This window comes from Aquarana catesbeiana, linkage group LG04 (genome assembly GCF_042186555.1).
Source record: "Aquarana catesbeiana isolate 2022-GZ linkage group LG04, ASM4218655v1, whole genome shotgun sequence".
Classification (NCBI taxonomy): domain Eukaryota; kingdom Metazoa; phylum Chordata; class Amphibia; order Anura; family Ranidae; genus Aquarana; species Aquarana catesbeiana.
Genome location: NC_133327.1, coordinates 165,820,227 through 165,837,485, shown reverse-complemented (window position 1 = coordinate 165,837,485; position 17,259 = coordinate 165,820,227). Strand labels below are relative to the sequence as shown.

Genomic DNA, 17,259 nt, shown 5'->3' with positions numbered 1-17,259 from the left:
TACATTTAGAGAGGCACCCCCCCCCCCCCCCTTGTTTCTTTTATATCTTTTGCAGAGTTGCTGGACACACTCTGAGGATGGCTGCCTCTTTTTAAATCACCCCCTTACCGTGGTTCAACTTTGTTTTTACCTAAAGACTGACTAATCAAATGTACATTATTACAAACTAAGGGCATTGCCTCCTGGAGCGCCAGATATCCAATTTACCTTCACTTTATAATGTTTGCTTCAGGCACTGGATCCTTTGTTAGGGGCTCATCTTGACATGAACTGCAACATGCTGGAGGATGTTATAAACATCCAGAGTCATGGTCCATTTCTATGATTCCCACATTCTGATGATACCCTTCAGATATATGCCCACCTCATAGCTTGGACCTTTAGTAGGCCCAGTGTTGTGGACAAGATAAAACAGTGTTTCCCTGTACATTGACACCAGTTTCTGGTTTTAAAACACTATCAGCAGTGTGTAGCACACTGTGCAGTTTTAAAGGCAGAAGATTTGGGAGTTATTCAATTTATTGTAGTAAACCCTGCCATTTTGTCTCTAATGCTTTTCGGTGCAAGCAATTTAAATTTGGAAGATTTTCTCCTCCTTGGTCTCAGAAGGATGAGGTAACTGCGTCACACCTCCTGGATGATGCAGAAAAAATAAGATATACCTATGCTCAAATCCCAATAGTATATATATATATATATATATATATATATATATATAGTGTGCTGCCAGGGTCTACTTGACAGCCACAGCTTCTGTTCGCAAGAGTCCCTCTTTATTTTGCTTGGAGGTCCAGTCCAATTGTTTGCCAGTGTCCAGTCACCTGAAGGTAGCCTGTATTTAACCCATAGACTATGAATACCAGTCGTGTGTCCTGTACTTATAGGTAAGTTAAAATTCCTATTTTTGCCTTTTAATACGTGGGCATGTAGATGTAATACACTAAAATATGTCTGTGCTCCCATCAGGTGTTTTTAATGTTGAATGTGTGGTTGCTGACCATTATACAGCCGGAATGAGACAGCACTACAGGGTGGATGCATGCGGCAAAAGCAGTGTTAAACAATCACCTGCCTCCCGCATTGTCACATATTTTATTGCTGCTGAAGAAATAGATTGGAACTATTCCCCGAGCCGTGACTGGGAATATGCAATGTATCCTGATAGCAATAACAGGTAAAAAAAATGCTATATTATAATGTATATTTATTGTTTTTAATGATTTAATATATGTTGTTATATTAAATGAATGTATCTTATCTATGAGGGAGATAGAATCCCAAACAAACCATAGGTTAGCAATGTAGTTATTGTATTCAGTATGGTAATTGCATTTTGTTATTTTACTAGCTTTTCTTTATAATAGTAAATATTACAAAATGAGACAGGTTTGGGGTATAAAGATATAAAGTATAATTATTTGCATTTTAAGGAGCATAAACATGCACAGAAAAGTGTAAATATTGCTAAAGAGTGACTAAAAAGAAAGGGCTTAGATGATGTAGATTTCAGTAATGGAATGAGGATCATTCAGGCATTTACTGAGCTGAGGAGTAGAATGGTTCACGGGGTCACTGCATCCTGAAGACGTAAGCAAGATTTACAAGTAGATATCAAGAATGGGAGTATTTCAGGGTGGCGGAAAAGAGGAGCAGAGTACCTAGATAGGGCAGGGATAGGAATATGTGGGGATGTGGCTGGTGACAATGGGACATATCAAGTTTAGGGGAGAACAGTGGAACGGAAAATAGCTGTTGTATATGCAGGCAAGTGGAGTTTTACACTGCCCCAGTCGGGAAAGTCATGCCGCGTACACACGATTGGGATTTTGGTCCGAAAAAGATATGATGGCTTTTCCGACGGGATTCCGCTCAAGCTTGCCTTGCATACACACGGTCACACAAACGTTCACTGAACTTTCGACCGTCAAGAACGCGGTGACGTACAACACTACGACGAGCCGAGAGAATGAAGTTCAATGCTTCCGAGCATGCGTCGAATTGTTTCCGAGCATGCGTAGGAATTTTGCGCGTCGGGTTGCTACAGACGATCGCATTTCCGGATAGGAACTTTTTACGACCGAAAAATTGAGAACATGCTCCCAATCTTTTGCTGGCTGGAATTTGGCCAGCAAAAGTTTGATGGAGCATACACACGGTCGCATTTTCCGACCAAAAGCTCTCATCGGTCTTTTGCTGGCCAAATTTCCGATCGTGTGTACGCGGCATTAGTGTTAATTGCCTTTACTGGTTCTTTCTTGGAGAGCTTTCCTGGGTCCAATTCCCTGGTTCTGTGTGTTTTTAAAAGGGACAGGGGTCCGGACCTGGCAAAGAGGTTAGTGAAAGTCAGTGGTTGCTTCTGTCACAATTGCCGGAGTCTGTCCTGCTAGCCTGCTAATATGCTGAGACCAGAGCGCCAACTAAGAAACATCTGAAAAAGAAGTTAAGGGTGGCCCGCGCAAATGGCTGTGGGTTTATAAATGGAACTGCTGCCCTTACTAATACAACCACCTGTGGAGTGTATGGTGAATGATGATTTTAAGGCAGTAAGGGTGGCGCTGTTCTTATGAGTGAAATAAATCCTTAAAGCAGATTTCCGGCAAAAAAAATAAGAATTAAAAGTCAGCAGCTACAAATACTGCAGCTGCTGACTTTTAAAATAAGGACACTTACCTGTCCAGGGCGCCCGCGATGTCCTCACCCGAAGCTGACCTGTTCCTCGGCTCCCGGGTGGAGGCGCTGGCATCTTAAGTAAGGGAATCAGGAAGTGAAGCCTTGTGGCTTCACAGTCTGGTTCCCTACTGCGCATGCGCGAGACGCCCTGACTGGTCCCTGCTGTCTTCTTGGACCTGTGTGTCTCCCAGAAGACAGTGGGGGGGATGGGGGAGAGGGGCCGGACATGGCGTAGATCGCCGCAGATTCTGCAGCGATCTATCTCCGGAAGTGGGAGCGAATACCTGTATTAGACAGGTATCTGCTCCCCCCTGAAAGGTGCCAAATGTGACACCAGAGGGGGGAGGAACCAGATAAGCGGAAGTTCCATTTTTGGGTGGAACTCCGCTTTAACCAGGAATCTTAGTGCTTCAATAACACACTCTAACCGGTGACTTATACCCGAGTTTTATGAACCTGGTACTGTAAATTAGATGGATAAACCTTCCTCAGTAAAAATATATAAAGTGACTGATGCTTTAAATCCAGCTAGTAATCTAGCAAATAATAATAAATACACTTTCTAAATTCATATATCATAAAGTGACAATTAAATGTGCAATCTTATGTAAAGTAACTGGTGCTCTAGTGAAAAAAATTATATACAGTGAGCATAATTATAAACGCAACACCCTTATTTATCATGAGCTGAACTTAAAGATCTATGACTTTTTCTATGTACACAAAAGGCCTATTTCTCTCAAATATTGTTCACAAATCTGTCTAAATCTGTGTTAGTGAGCGCTTCTCCTTTGCCAAGATAATCCATCCACCACACAGGTGTGGCATATAAAGGTGTTGATTAGACAGCGTGATTATTGCACAGGTGTGACTTAAGCTGGCCACAATAAAAGGCCACTCTAAAATGTGCAGGGGGGGGGGTTCCGAAAACCAGTCAGTATCTGGTGTGACCACTATTTGCATGGTGCAGATACAAGGAAGAAAAGAACATTCCTGAGAGAACAATCCCGCTCGCCAAGAAAAGAGAAGTGGCACGGGTATCATGCTATGGGAGCATCTTTTTCTGCATGTTGATGAGACGGAGGGGCTGAACTTTCAAAGGAGTAAAGAGAGGAGAGTTATCTAAATGTGTGGATTTGCTACACAGTGGCATATACTGTAAATGCGGAATACCCTTTCTAGGGGTGAATGTTTCTGGTGATGCAACACCTTTAGGGGAGCACCAGCACAAGTTCACAGATAAAAGAAAACACGACTGAAGAGCACCTGTCACTTTTTTCAAAAAGACTTTGCTTTTATGAATTTAAAAGGACTGTGTTTATGATTATATATATTTTTTTCACTAGAGCACCAGTCACTTTATATAAGATTGCACATTTAATTGTCACTTTATGATTTGTGAATTTAGAAAGTGTATATATTAATTGCTAGATTACTAGCTGGATTTAAAGCACCAGTCACTTTATATATTTTTACCGAGGAAGGTTTGTCAGTTTAATTTACCAGGTTCATAAAACTCGGGTATAAGTCACTGGTTAGAGTGTGTTATTGGAGCACTAAGATTCCTAGTTATCATTGTCATCAGCGCATGCGCACTAATAAAAGGGCACGATCGTGCTGTTTTTACAGGGCCCGTGTCGTGACCAGCGGCTCCCGTGCAAATGCGTGGGAGTGACGTTAGGCAACTCCGGCCACTCACAGAACTGGAGTCCACGGCCCCTGGAAGGAAGAGGGGTGAAGATGGATGCAGCCACCAGTGGGGACAGTGGAGACATCGCGGGCTTCGTTTGCAGGTAAGTGCAACATAATGGGCTAGAATTTTTCCATAAATTTGGCAGGGAGAGTAGAGAGAGGTAACTGATGAGCGTAATCATGGTATGGGATCTGCTGCTTGGGATGAGCGGTTATCCTACATTCACACAAACGTTAAGTTTTCAAGCATTTTTTCAAGCTTTTTTTTTGGCAAGCATTTTTTGGAGCAGAATTGCATGTTTTTGCAGCTTTTGTCAGGCGTTTTTCAACTAAAAGGTGTGGGGTACTGCTGAAAAAAGGACAGATAGCTGCTGTTTGAGCAGAAAACGCACAACAAAACACTCAAAAAAAGCAGATTTTGCGCTTCTTAGGTATTTCTATTGAAGTCTATGGGGACAAAAGTTCTCAATTCTCCCTAAAAAGTAGCTCATGTACCTTTTTGAGCAACAGGTGTTTTTCTGCAAGCGACAGAATGCTCAGAAGTGAACAAGGGCTATTGAAAACATTAGGTTTTTGCTTGTTGAGTGTCAAAAATGCTCAAGTGTGAACAGCGCAGAAGGGAGAAAAATTATGTAGCGCGGTCCCGAGCCCCCAGAGGCCTAATGGTGACCTCCAGAGTTAGGGACATCCTTCTGTGTAGAGTGGGTTACAAGGCATGGTGGGTGTGATGCAAGGTAGATTGATCAGCACCAGACACTTCTTGAATGCAAAGAGATTTATTGTCTCTTGAACAGAACTGTTGGAGAGAGGGTTGGGGCCAGGACACCCTTAAGTAGATGCAATGTTAATTGGCAGACTCCGAGACTTCTATAGGCAGACAGCAATGCAGGGAAAGGCACCCATCCAGACACCACATCTGCATGAGTAGGATCGCTGTCTCCTATGGCAATAATCTTGTAACAGTTTCTAACAAAGGTTGCAACAAACTCCTTACTTCTTCTACTATCTCCTATTGTAGAACTTCACTCTACTGAGCTCCCAGTTTTTCACTAGACTTCCTGGTCCACTTGCCACTGGATCCCCTGAGCTCTTCCAATCTTCCCACTCAGTATCTTCCTCAAGCGTCACCCACGCGTCCCTGCTGGGTCCCTAGCTTGGCACTCACAGATACTCCTCAAGCATCACTCTGCTGGCCTGCTTGGTCCCTGGCTTGGCACACAATAATGCTCTGCAAGCATCGCCTCCACTGGCTGGGTAATCAGAATGGTGCTCACAGCTTATCTGTATACAGTACCTCATAAAAGTGAGTACACCCCTCACATTTTTGTAAACATTTTACTATATCTTTTCATGTGACAACACTGCAGAAGTTACACTTTGCTACAATGTAAAGTAGTGAGTGTACAGCTTGTATAACAGTGTAAATTGGCTGTCCCCTCAAAATAACTCAACACACAGCCATTAATATCTAAACTGCGACAAAAGTGAGTACACCCCTAAGTGAAAATGGCCAAATTGGGCCCAATCAATCATTTTCCCTCCCTGGTGTCATGTGACTTGTTAGTGTTACAAGATCTCAGGTGTGAATAGGGAGCAGGTGTGTTTAAGTTTGGTGTTATCACTCTCACTCTCTCATAATGGTCACTGGAAGTTCAACATGGCACCTCATTGCAAAGAACTCTCTGAGGATCTGAAAAAAAGAATTGTTGCTCTACATAAAGATGGCCTAGGCTATAAGAACATCGCCAAGACCCTGAAACTGAGCTGCAGCACGGTGGCCAAGACCAGTGGTTTAACAGGACAGGTTCCACTCAGAACAGGCCTCGTCATGGTCGACCAAAGAAGTTGAGTGCACGTGCTCAGCGTCATATCCAGAGGTTGTCTTTGGGAAATGAGACGTATGAGTGCTGCCAGCTTTGCTGCAGAGGTTGAAGGGGTGGGGGTGGGGGTCAGCTTGTCAGTGCTCAGACCATACGCCACACACTGCATCAAATTGGTCTTCATGGCTGTCGTCCCAGAAGGAAAGCTTTTCTAAAGATGATGCACAAGAAAGCCCGCAAACAGTTTGCTGAAGACAAGCAGACTAAGGACATGAATTACTGGAACCATGTCCTGTGGCCTGATGAGACCTTGATAAACTTATTTGGTTCAGATGGTGTCAAGCGTGTGTGGCGGCAACCAGGTGAGGAGTAAAGTGTGTCTTGCCTACAGTCAAGCATGGTGGTGGGAGTGTCATAGTCTGGGGCTGCGTAAGTGCTGCCAGCACTGGGGAGCTACAGCTCATTGAGTGAACCATGAATGTCAACATGTACTGTGACATACTGAAGCAGAGCATGACCCACTCCCTTCAGAGACGGGGCAGTATTCCAACCAGTGGCGGCTGGTGAAGTTTTAGGATGGGGGGGCGCCAGACCCCGCCCTTCATTTTTAACCAGTCCCATTTCTCATAAGCCACACCCCTTCTAAATTCCACCCACTCCGTCCCATGTATTCCACTTGCTTCCACCCATAGTGCCAGGAGTATAAAGCCCCAGCATCACAGGACAGAGTATACAGCCCCAGCATCACTGATCAGGGTATACAGCTCAGCCACACAGACCAGGGTATACAGCTCAGCCTCACAGACCAGGGTATATAGATCAGGGTATACAGCTCAGCCTCACAGATCAGGGTATACATGTAGCGGTACCCCTGTGAGGGCTGCCGGTTGACTCTATACCCCACTGGCTACCCCGACTCTGCAGATCCTCTCTTACCTCTGAAACCTTGGGTTCCATTCTGCTATAGGATGTTAGCAATGAGAAACTCACACAATGTGACTGAACCACTCAGAAAATTTACTAGAGTCAATAATGGAACACAATACCAATATGAATAAACTCAAGCAATAATTAACAACTGGTATCACTTAATTCAGATATGCAGAACTGTTTACATATACTCCCAGTGTGATTATAAAGTTAACAGGTGTACAATGGGATAAGTATTCAATATCTTTCAATACTTATATTAAACACCTCCCCACTGATGCCTCAGTACACACACCAAATTGCAATACAAAATTCCTTACATACAATAACACAGTGTAATGTCTCACATGTACTCAATTGCTCCCCCTATGTTGTAAGTCAAAGTTCAAACTACAGGTAGAACAGCAGTGTTTGGCAGAAAAGGAAGATGGTAAAAGTTCTTTGACTCCAGATATCTTCAGCTAGCCTGTAGTTTAAACTGCAGTATTTGTAATCCACAAAGCAAAGCAGAAGAAATAACTGTATAAATGGTATGTTGATAACTGCTTAACTGAAGAAATATAGCATGGGCAGGTGCCCTCTCACCACAATAGACTCAAAGGCTGTGAGGCTCCGTCCGGAACCCCCTCCTAATGTCTCAGTCTGGTAAAAATGGCAGCCATACAGATCAGGGTATGCAGAGCAGCCTCACAGACCAGGGTATACAGAGTAGCCTCATAGACCAGGGTACAGCATTAACTTAGTGAATGAAGTGAAAATGAACAGTACTTTGCTAATAATGCCCAATTATGGGCAAGGAAAATAAAACAGCAAGTTTCACTTGCACATGATTGAATGTTGGAAGTGAGCAGAGCTTTTTTTCATTTACTAAGCAAAAAGTGAAATTTCCTTGCAAAATGAAAAGCCTACTTGTCTTTATTAAATCAACCCCACAGAGTCAAAGGAGTCATTTAATGCCTTATAGCTCTCCTCAGAAACCAACGCTCTGGTCTCATATTTTATGGCGTCTACATGTCCAGGTCTTATATTTTAGCTTTTTTGATAAATTTGTATATTGTTATTTTTTTTTTATTGCTATATGAAGAAAATACTTTTTACAGTCTGTGTACTAAATTGTATTTTGCACTGTGTACTAGTTTTTATAGTCTAGAATAAACACATCATGTTTGGTCACTGTTACAACATTTTCATTCATGTGAACATCTGCAATAATCTTTGCATTGTTTGAGAGCTGTAAACTGTCTCAAAAGCATAATTTCTAGATGTTGGGCCCATTTCACATGGGCTGTCCGATCAGATGCACCTGTCAGTTTTCAGTTTTTTTTTTTTTTTTTTTACGTCCTGACAAAGCTAGGTTTCCCTAGTGAAACATGTAGATGTCTTGTCTTGTCTTCACATGCCTGACACCACTACACACTCCTACCTGTCTCCACTGTAGCTTGGACGGTTCAGTGGTCTAGTGCACACAGTTGCTGAGCGAGACATCGCATCTCTGCAGCTTTACCATCATCTGCTGCCCCTGGATTTGGCATGAGGTTTTGATATGTTCAAGGCAAGCAATCATACACACAGTCTGGAAAGGAATCTTCTTTATCACTGAATTGCCTAAACCTCTGCTCCAGGGTTCAGTTACACAACCAGCACGGAAGCCACATATCCCAGGAAGGCGTCTGCTTATCACCTGTTTACAAGGCTCATTACCCTGTGAAGCTAGGACCAGCTTGCAAGTTACCAAATAATGTTTGGAGACGTTCCTTTCTCCTACAAGAAATATGTAAACATGCATGACTGTTTCTGCTTCCCATTTGCCTTTTTTCACTAGCTCCTGTGCTCATTACTGAAGATCAAGCTTCTGTCACACACCTGCGCCGGCCACTGGCTCCACGCTTTTACATGCTCTGATTGCCGTATATCGGCTGAACAGATTTTTTTATTTGACACAAAAGGGGTGTTATTTTGCTTGTGAGGTGTTTTGATCGGATTGCCATATCTGGATACACCTCTTTCATTGGCCACTAGAAAACTTTCATCCCCCAACCATGATCATCACAGGTTGGATGTGATTTCCATTTAATTTCATGCTGGATTGCTTCACTATTCAACCATGCAATTATCACCATTTATGACTATGTACTACTTCATTGCTAGATCCCTGTGGCTCATTTAAGTGAAACTTTGGCTCTCATCTTCTCTCTGATGTGATCTTTGCGTTTTTTCACCTGTCAGTTTTTCGGGTGGACCTGATTGGACCTTGGAGCGGCGAATGTCAACGGACACATGTCCGCTGACATCTGCCACTATCCGATACGATCCTGCCGTCAAAATCCACATGGGTGGTGGTCTTACTTTCCATCCGTCTGGCTGATCGGATAGGATCGGATAAGAATGGACAGGTGGTTTTTCATCCCATTTTTCTATAGAGAAGAGCGGGACTATGTCCGTGTCTGCTCTATACAGCGGAGCGAACAGGGCCTGTCGTCCGCCTGCTTAGCAGAGCGATCTCCCACTCAGCAAGCGGAATCCGTTCCACGGAGGCGCCCGTGTGAAAAGGGCCTTACTTCTATAAACTGTTCAAAAAAGTGAGCTGTGGTAACTTTAGATATCATCTTGCTCGAGCAGCAGTGTCCTTCAACCTGTCATTTTTGTGGTGGTAAATCCCCTATTATAAATACACTGGTTTTTGCCGCCCTTTTCATTCATGAATTCAAGTCTCAGCTAGCTTGTTAATATTACAGAGCTTGAAGGATAAATCCATGCAAGAAAATTACTCTTATACTCCCCTCTCCAGCAGCCTGCATTTCTTACCTTACACCCACTCCAGTATTGCAGCCTCCATATGACTATGTAGTATTTGACACTTCTGGGATAGTCAATAGTCTGTGTCCCTTGCTGCAGGCCTTGGTTCCATCTTCCAAAACCACATTACTACAGGACTCAGCAGTGACGTGAAGGTCAAAGGATGGAACCATGTTGCAGTGGGAGAAATGGGTATGGAATTTTTGAATGCCAAAGAGTCTTACAGAGGCTGCAGATTTGAAATGGAGGGAAGCTAGAAGATAGGGGCAGCCAAAGAGGCAAAGTAAGAACTCTTTTTGCAGGAAACTTTCAGCTGGATGTTTTAGTAACCTGACAAGGTCACTTTAATATAGCATTATGTGTATCTATATATAAGATCACACATAATGCAACAGCACTATCATAATGTCATTTGATAAGTTTCTCTTTCATACTCCTAAGATCATCACTAGAACAGACACACTCTAGCACCAAGCTTCTTGTATTTAAGAAGTCTACAAACACACTTTAGCATTAATTATAGACATACACTGTACTTTACATACATTGTTTACCTTCTGGTTGTAACATTTTAATATCTTTATCATGCATTGAGAGTTCATTTAGATATAAAGGGGTTTATTTCCTAAAGCCAAATAGGCAGATCACTTTGCAAGAGAATTTTCACTTAACCAATCACTCATCTAATCATGTGCAAGCATGTTTTTTTTCCTTGCGTGTGATTTGGTATTCTTTGCAAAGTGAATTTTCTTCACATATTTTCACCATATTCTGTCACTAGATTAACAAAGGATGTAAAAGTGCATATTGACAAGAAAACATTTCATACATACTAGACACGTGCAATTAGTTTTGTTACGAATCGAAATCCAGATGAAATGTTCGTTATTCAGATTCGAATATCCGAATCACAATGGTAACAAATTTCAACAAATCCAAAATAAATTATTATGAAACAACAAATTCAAAGAGCTTTTAGTTTAATATTTCCAGCATCCAAAATAATGTAACAACATAATGAATAATACAAACTGATTCGGATCCAATTTGTTTTTAAATTGCATTAACATTCTTCGTTGTTATTATAAAAAATTCACTATTTATAAAATGGAAACATATAGCTATAAATACAGTAAGGTATCAAAGTGAAAAAAGATGATGATTCCTACTTATTGTATTAGGGTTGGATGGAGGTGGATCCATCAGAATCTCTTAATCATAACATAACTAATGAATCTATAATTAATTTAGTTCCATTCGTTATGTTATGATTAGAAAATTCTGATGGATTCCTCATCCAATAAGTTCATAATTAATCTCCCAAAATAACTAATTTAACATGTTAAACGAATTTAGTCAATCTTCCAAAATACGAATCTATTTGGAACAACAAATTAATGAAACAAATCCGAATATATTATTATTATTATTATTATTATACAGTATTTATATAGCGCCAACAGTTTACGTAGCGCTTTACAACTTGAGGGTAGACAGTACAAGTACAATACAATTTGATACAGTAGGAATCAGAGGGCCCTGCTCCTTAGAGCTTACAATCTAAGAGGGGAGGTCAAGAGATACAAGAGGTAATAACTGTGGGTGATGTGCTGATTGAGAAGATAAATGTACAGTTGTTAGGTGGGGGCCAGATAGGCTTCTCTGAAGAGATGAGTTTTCAGGGATCGTCTGAAAGTGGATAAAGTAGGAGAAAAACGGACGGATTGGGGTAGAGCATTCCAGAGGATGGGGGAGGCTCTGGAGAAGTCCTGAAGGCGAGCATGGGATGAGGTGACAAGGGAGTATATGAAACAATTATATATGAAACAATTCCAAACAATTCCAAATATAGTAAACAAGTTATGAAAATGAATCATTCTAATATAATGAATATGTCAAAATAAAAAATTTAAATTTAAAATAAATAAGAAAAAAGCACCCCGTCCCAAAGAGTTCGCTAGCAGAAGCGAATGCATACGTGAGTAGCGCCCGCATATGAAAACGGTGTTCAAACCACACACGTGAGGTATCACCGCGATCGTTAGAGCGAGGGCAATAATTCTAGCCCTAGACCTCATCTGTAACTCAAAACTGGTAACCTGTAGAAATTGTTAAACATTGCCTATGGAGATTTTTAAGGTTAAAAGTTTGTTGCCATTCCACAAGCGTGGGCAATTTTGAAGTGTGACATGTTGGGTATCAATTTACTCGGCGTACCATTATCTTTCATAATCTAAAAAAAAATTGGGATAACTTTACTGCTGTATTATTTTTTAATTCAAAAAGGTGTTTTTGTTCCAAAAAAAGTGCGCAAATACGTTGTGACAGAAACAACGACCGCCATTTTATTCTCTAGGGTGTTAGAAAAATATATATATATAATGTTTGGGGGTTCTAAGTAAATTTTCTAGCAAAAAAAATAATAATTTTAACTTGTAAATAACAAGTGTAAAAAAAGAGGCTCGGTCCTTATGTGGTTAAACCCAAAACCAAAAATGCAGTATATTGCAGCTTACCAATCCTTAAATGTAGTGTCTGTATTAGTTTTCTTCTTTTAGGCTGGCTTCACACTATTGCAAATTGGATATGGCTTCTCCGCATCCAATTCGCAAAGCAGCCGGAGATTTTGACCGGCTCTCTATGGAGCCGGTTCACATATCTCTGGTGCGAATTTGCACAGGAGCCCTGTGCATCTTTTGGTCTGTTTCAGGTCCAAATTCAGCAAAAAATTAGGGCTGAAATCGGGCTTGAAACGGTGAACGGGGACGCACCGGACCCCTGCTGTTAGATCATGCAAAGATAGTGTGAACCCAGCCTTAAGCTTTTCTTCCCTCTGTTTTCCCGCGTGGTAATCTGACCAGTAACACCCATCACTCTGGATGAATAAGCACATGGGGCAGATTTGGACAGACGCACTGTCAGTCGGGGGGGGGGGGGGGGGGGTGTTAAAATTACTAGCACATTTAACTACACCAGAAATTGAAATTAAACTCCAGCTAATACTTTATAATTAGCTACAGCAGACAATTTTTTTTTTTCCTTTTGGGGTAAAGATTTTACAGAAATAAATAAAAGTTGATCATTTTAAGCACCCTGCCAGTGTTAAATGGTCTGTCTCATCCATGTAACTGCAAGAGTGCTTTTCTGTTGAAAAACAGACTTACTGGCTGGATCACCAGGTGAAAATAAAAGCCTATAAAAGAAAACTAACACAACTATTACATCTAGGAATTGGTAAGCCACTATATAATAAACAGTGAAGTGACTGTTCTCAGGTGATACACAGAGATGAAACAAATCCTCCTGCATAAGTTGCACCTTCCTATTTGCAGTCATCTCTTCTCTACATCTGTTCAAAGTCTAGAATTTATAAAGTGTGCCTGAGCTGTCAGAAAACGGGGAAGGAGAGATGAAATTATACTCTGTAGAGCTCAGTAAGGAGAGCTCTGAGAGATGATTGGGGGAGAAGGGACAAACCCCCCCCCCCACACACACCCTTTACACAAGATCAAAGCTGAGGCTATCAGCCAGCTGGAGATCCCACCCCTGTCACCTTTTTTCTCTTTGAGTCAGGAAAACTTCTCAAATGTGATTCATGCTGATAGCAGGGGAATGAAGCAGCAGAAATGACACTTATGACGCCTACACACGATCGGATTTTCCGATGGGAAATGTTGGATGTAAGCTTGTTGGCGGAAAGTCCGACCTTGTGTATGCTCCATTGGACACTTGTTGTCGAACTTTCCGCCAACAAATGTTGCCTAGCATGTTCTCAAATTTTCCGCCAACAAATGCGTGTTGTCGGACCTTCCGATTGTGTGTACACAAGTCTGTCGGACCACATTCCAAAGTACAAACGCACATGCTCGGAATCAATGCTCACCAAACACGACATTGGCAGAAGGAGCCCAAAGGGTGGCGCATGACTATTGAACTTCCTTTTTATCGGCTTGCCGTACGTCTTGTACGTCACTACGTTCATAATTGTTGGCCAACATTGGTGTGACCGTGTGTATACAAGACAAGTTGAAGCCAACAACCTTCAAACAAAATTACACGGTTTTGTTGTTGGAAAGTCCGATTGTGTGTACGGGGCATCAGTGCTCTTAATTGAGACAAGTACACACTATAGAGCAGTGGTTCTCAACCTTTCTAGTGCCGTGACCCCTTGATAAAATTTCCCAAGTTGTGGGGACCCCTAACAGTAAAATTATTTTCGTAGCGTGGGTTGTCAGCACCCAAGGCAAGACAAGTAATTTGCGCCCCTAACCCATGGACATTTAGTGCTCCCCGAGTCCATTCCACTCGTACAGTATTAAAACCCCTTATGGTACATTCTAGGATGCACCACTCTTCCTCTGTGTTCTCCTTTCTTTCCCTTTTATCTCTCTATCCTAATTTCTTGTCCCCCCCCCATCCTTCTCTAGCTGTCTTTTTTTTGTTCTCTCTTATTCGATCTCTCCCTTTTATGTTTGTTCCTCCCCCTTCCATGTATTCTCTATTTTTTTTTATTCTTCTTTTACTCCTTGGTGGGGTGTGGGGAGAATGGGATGAGTGGCAGTGTTGGCAGGGGGTGGGATGAGTGGCAGTGTTGGCAGGGGGTGGGATGAGTGGCAGTGCTGGGAGGAAGTTCTGATCAGCCAACTCAGGTGCTCTTGATCAAGGTCATCTGCTGATCTGGTCACAGGTGGCGTTACTCACTGTGTCTCCGGCTTCACTGTGTCTCCAGCTCTGTGGTGTCTCGCAGCAGTGACATCTATGCCAAAATCAGGAGATAGGATCTCCTCCAGCCTCTCCCATTTCACATTCCTCACCAGTCAGCTGACCTCTAGTCTCTGCCCCCCAGCCATGCCGTGAACTGAATGGGCAGCAGCGAAGAGGCTGAGTGGGCGGCCGCGGGCTACAGGAACAGCCCAGTTGGGCAGCCGCAAAAAGGCTGGGAGAGAGGTGCAGGCTTCAGGAACAGCCCAGGATTCGGTGACCCCTGGCAAATTGTCATTCGACCCCCAGGTTGAGAACCACTGCTATAGAGGGATATGCTTTGTTCATATTTCATGTCTGAGGTTTACAACTACTTTAAATCTATCTGAACTGCATGTCTGATAACTATTAGTGTCAATTTCACGTAGGGCATAAATTAAACTACAAACTTCTCTGACTTTCCCCTAAAGACCCGGAGATATATTTTTAAACAGAACAAACACAACTATTGGTCCTCTATATAAGAAAGTTGTGTACCGGGGCTACACAGATGAAACCTTTAAAAGTCGTAAAAGAAGAACAAAACAAGAAGTTCATTTAGGAATCCAAGGTAAGCACTCCTTTATATGATTGTGAACCTTACGTATCTTCATAGATTGTTTACCACTTCCTCCACTTTTAACTAAGTTTACCCTTAACTATATGTTTGCTGTCTGCCACTAAGATAGAAAAAACTTGTTTGTTACAGGTCCAATCTTATATGCTAATATTGGTGATAAAATCAAAGTAATATTTATGAACAAAGCTACCAGAACATATTCAATGTATGCACATGGCTTGAAGCCAGAAAGCAATACAAAAAAGCCAACTAAACCTGGTAAGTACCTTTTTAAGAACAACCCAAATTCTAATGATTAAACTGGGAAAGAGACAGGATAGGAAAAGAAAATATGAGAACTTATTTCTGAATGCTAAAGTTAATTAACTTTGAAAGTCCACTTACAGATGGGAGATTCCATCAGTGAGAATGAAGCACGTTATGACTTGCATACCTACCCACATCAGAACCTGAAAAAGAGGGACACCGTAGAAGGGGTAAAACATATGGTGTGTGCTGTGGCAAAAGATGGTGTGGCCGCATTGGCCTTAGGGGATGTGCATAAGGCTACTTTCACACTGAGGCAGTTTTCAGGTGTTTTAGCACTAAAAATAGCACCTGTAAAGCACCTGAAAACTGCCTCTCATGCCTCCCCAATGTGAAAGCCCGAGTGCTTTCACATTGCAGCGGTGGGCTTGAGGGGCGGGAAAAAAAGTCCTGCAAGCCGCATTTTTGGGGCGGTGTGGGAGCGCTGTATACAGCGCTCCCACACCGCCCCTGCCCATTGGAATGAATAGACAGCGCTTCCGAAGCGCCTGAAAAGCGCTTCCGAAGCACCGCAACACAGGCGCTATTAACCCTTTCTTCGGCCGCTAGCGGGAGTTAAAAGCGCCCCAGTAGTGGCTGAAAAGCACCTCTAAAATGACGGTAAAGCACCGCTAAAACTAGCGGCCCCCTTACTGCTAATGGACCCACCACTCCAGTGTGAAAGTACCCCAACTGTAGCCATGCATTTAGTTGCAAATACTGGCTAGAGTTTCTGCACCTACCTTATAGAAGTACCAATAAACGGCTAAAAACTATTTAGCCTACAGAAACTGAGACAATAAACACTTTGGTCAAGAGTATGTTATGTACAGCATGTTCCGTATTACACAAGAGTCAGTAGTATGTGACCTAGTGCAGCCTATGTTGCATGTCAACAGCAGTAAAAAATGCTTGATGGTTGTCAGCAGAAAGAAAATAAAGGCCAGGTGTAGGTGGCCAGCAGGAGAAAAAAAATGGCCAGCATCAATGGTCAGTGGGAGGGCAATGTGTCTGTGTTCAGCTGGGAGAAAAAATGTTGGTCAGCAAGAAAAAAATAATTTCCTAGTGTCGGTGGCCTAAAATAATGCACCAATGAAGGAGAAAAGGGGGCATTGGTGTTGAGTGGGGAAAATAGGTAAATTGGTGCTCAGTTGGGAAAAGGGGGGTATTGGTGCTTAGTGTGGGGAGTGATTGGACACTAGGGGAAGGGGGGACATTGATGTCACTAGTGGGGTATTATTATTCAGTTTTGTTTAAAAAAATAAATAAAAATCATAACCACCAGTCAATCAATTCAACGTTTTCTTTCACTTTTATACTGTATTCTTGTTTCAAACGTATTTGTTTTATATATGTTATATTCTCAGGTCATACAGAAACATATGTTTGGGATGTTCCTGAACGAGCCGGACCTAACAAGGATGAAACAGATTGTTTGACATGGGCATACTACTCTGATGTTGATCCAGTAAAGGTAACATTTGTTCTTTTTTGAGTTTGATACAGTTCAAAGGTAAAGGTAGGATGTACTGAGAAAATACAAATCACTTCCAAACTCTACTTGGAAAATCCTAGTTAACTGGCTGTTATGCTATTTCTAGGGTTTCCATAAATTTTCAGTCACTGGCCTAAAATATGTATATATAGTCAGAGCTCTAACATTATTGTGATTTGCTAGCAGCATTCTTGTTCCAGAGTGACTCCGAAGGTATTGAGGCCAAAGAGATCAAAGTAACTGGACTTTTC

At 42.1% G+C, this 17,259-nt stretch overlaps 1 protein-coding gene across 1 annotated transcript in view; it reads left to right on the top strand.

The window, feature by feature from the left end:
• The window catches only part of LOC141139611 (ceruloplasmin-like), a 281,017-nt gene that overhangs the window by 225,067 nt on the left and 38,691 nt on the right, over nt 1–17,259 (top strand). The window contains exons 12-15 of the mRNA XM_073625912.1: nt 967–1,174; nt 15,080–15,219; nt 15,358–15,486; nt 16,881–16,987. Of these exons, the coding sequence (XP_073482013.1) occupies nt 967–1,174; nt 15,080–15,219; nt 15,358–15,486; nt 16,881–16,987 (584 nt within the window). The remainder of the gene's footprint in view (nt 1–966; nt 1,175–15,079; nt 15,220–15,357; nt 15,487–16,880; nt 16,988–17,259) is intronic.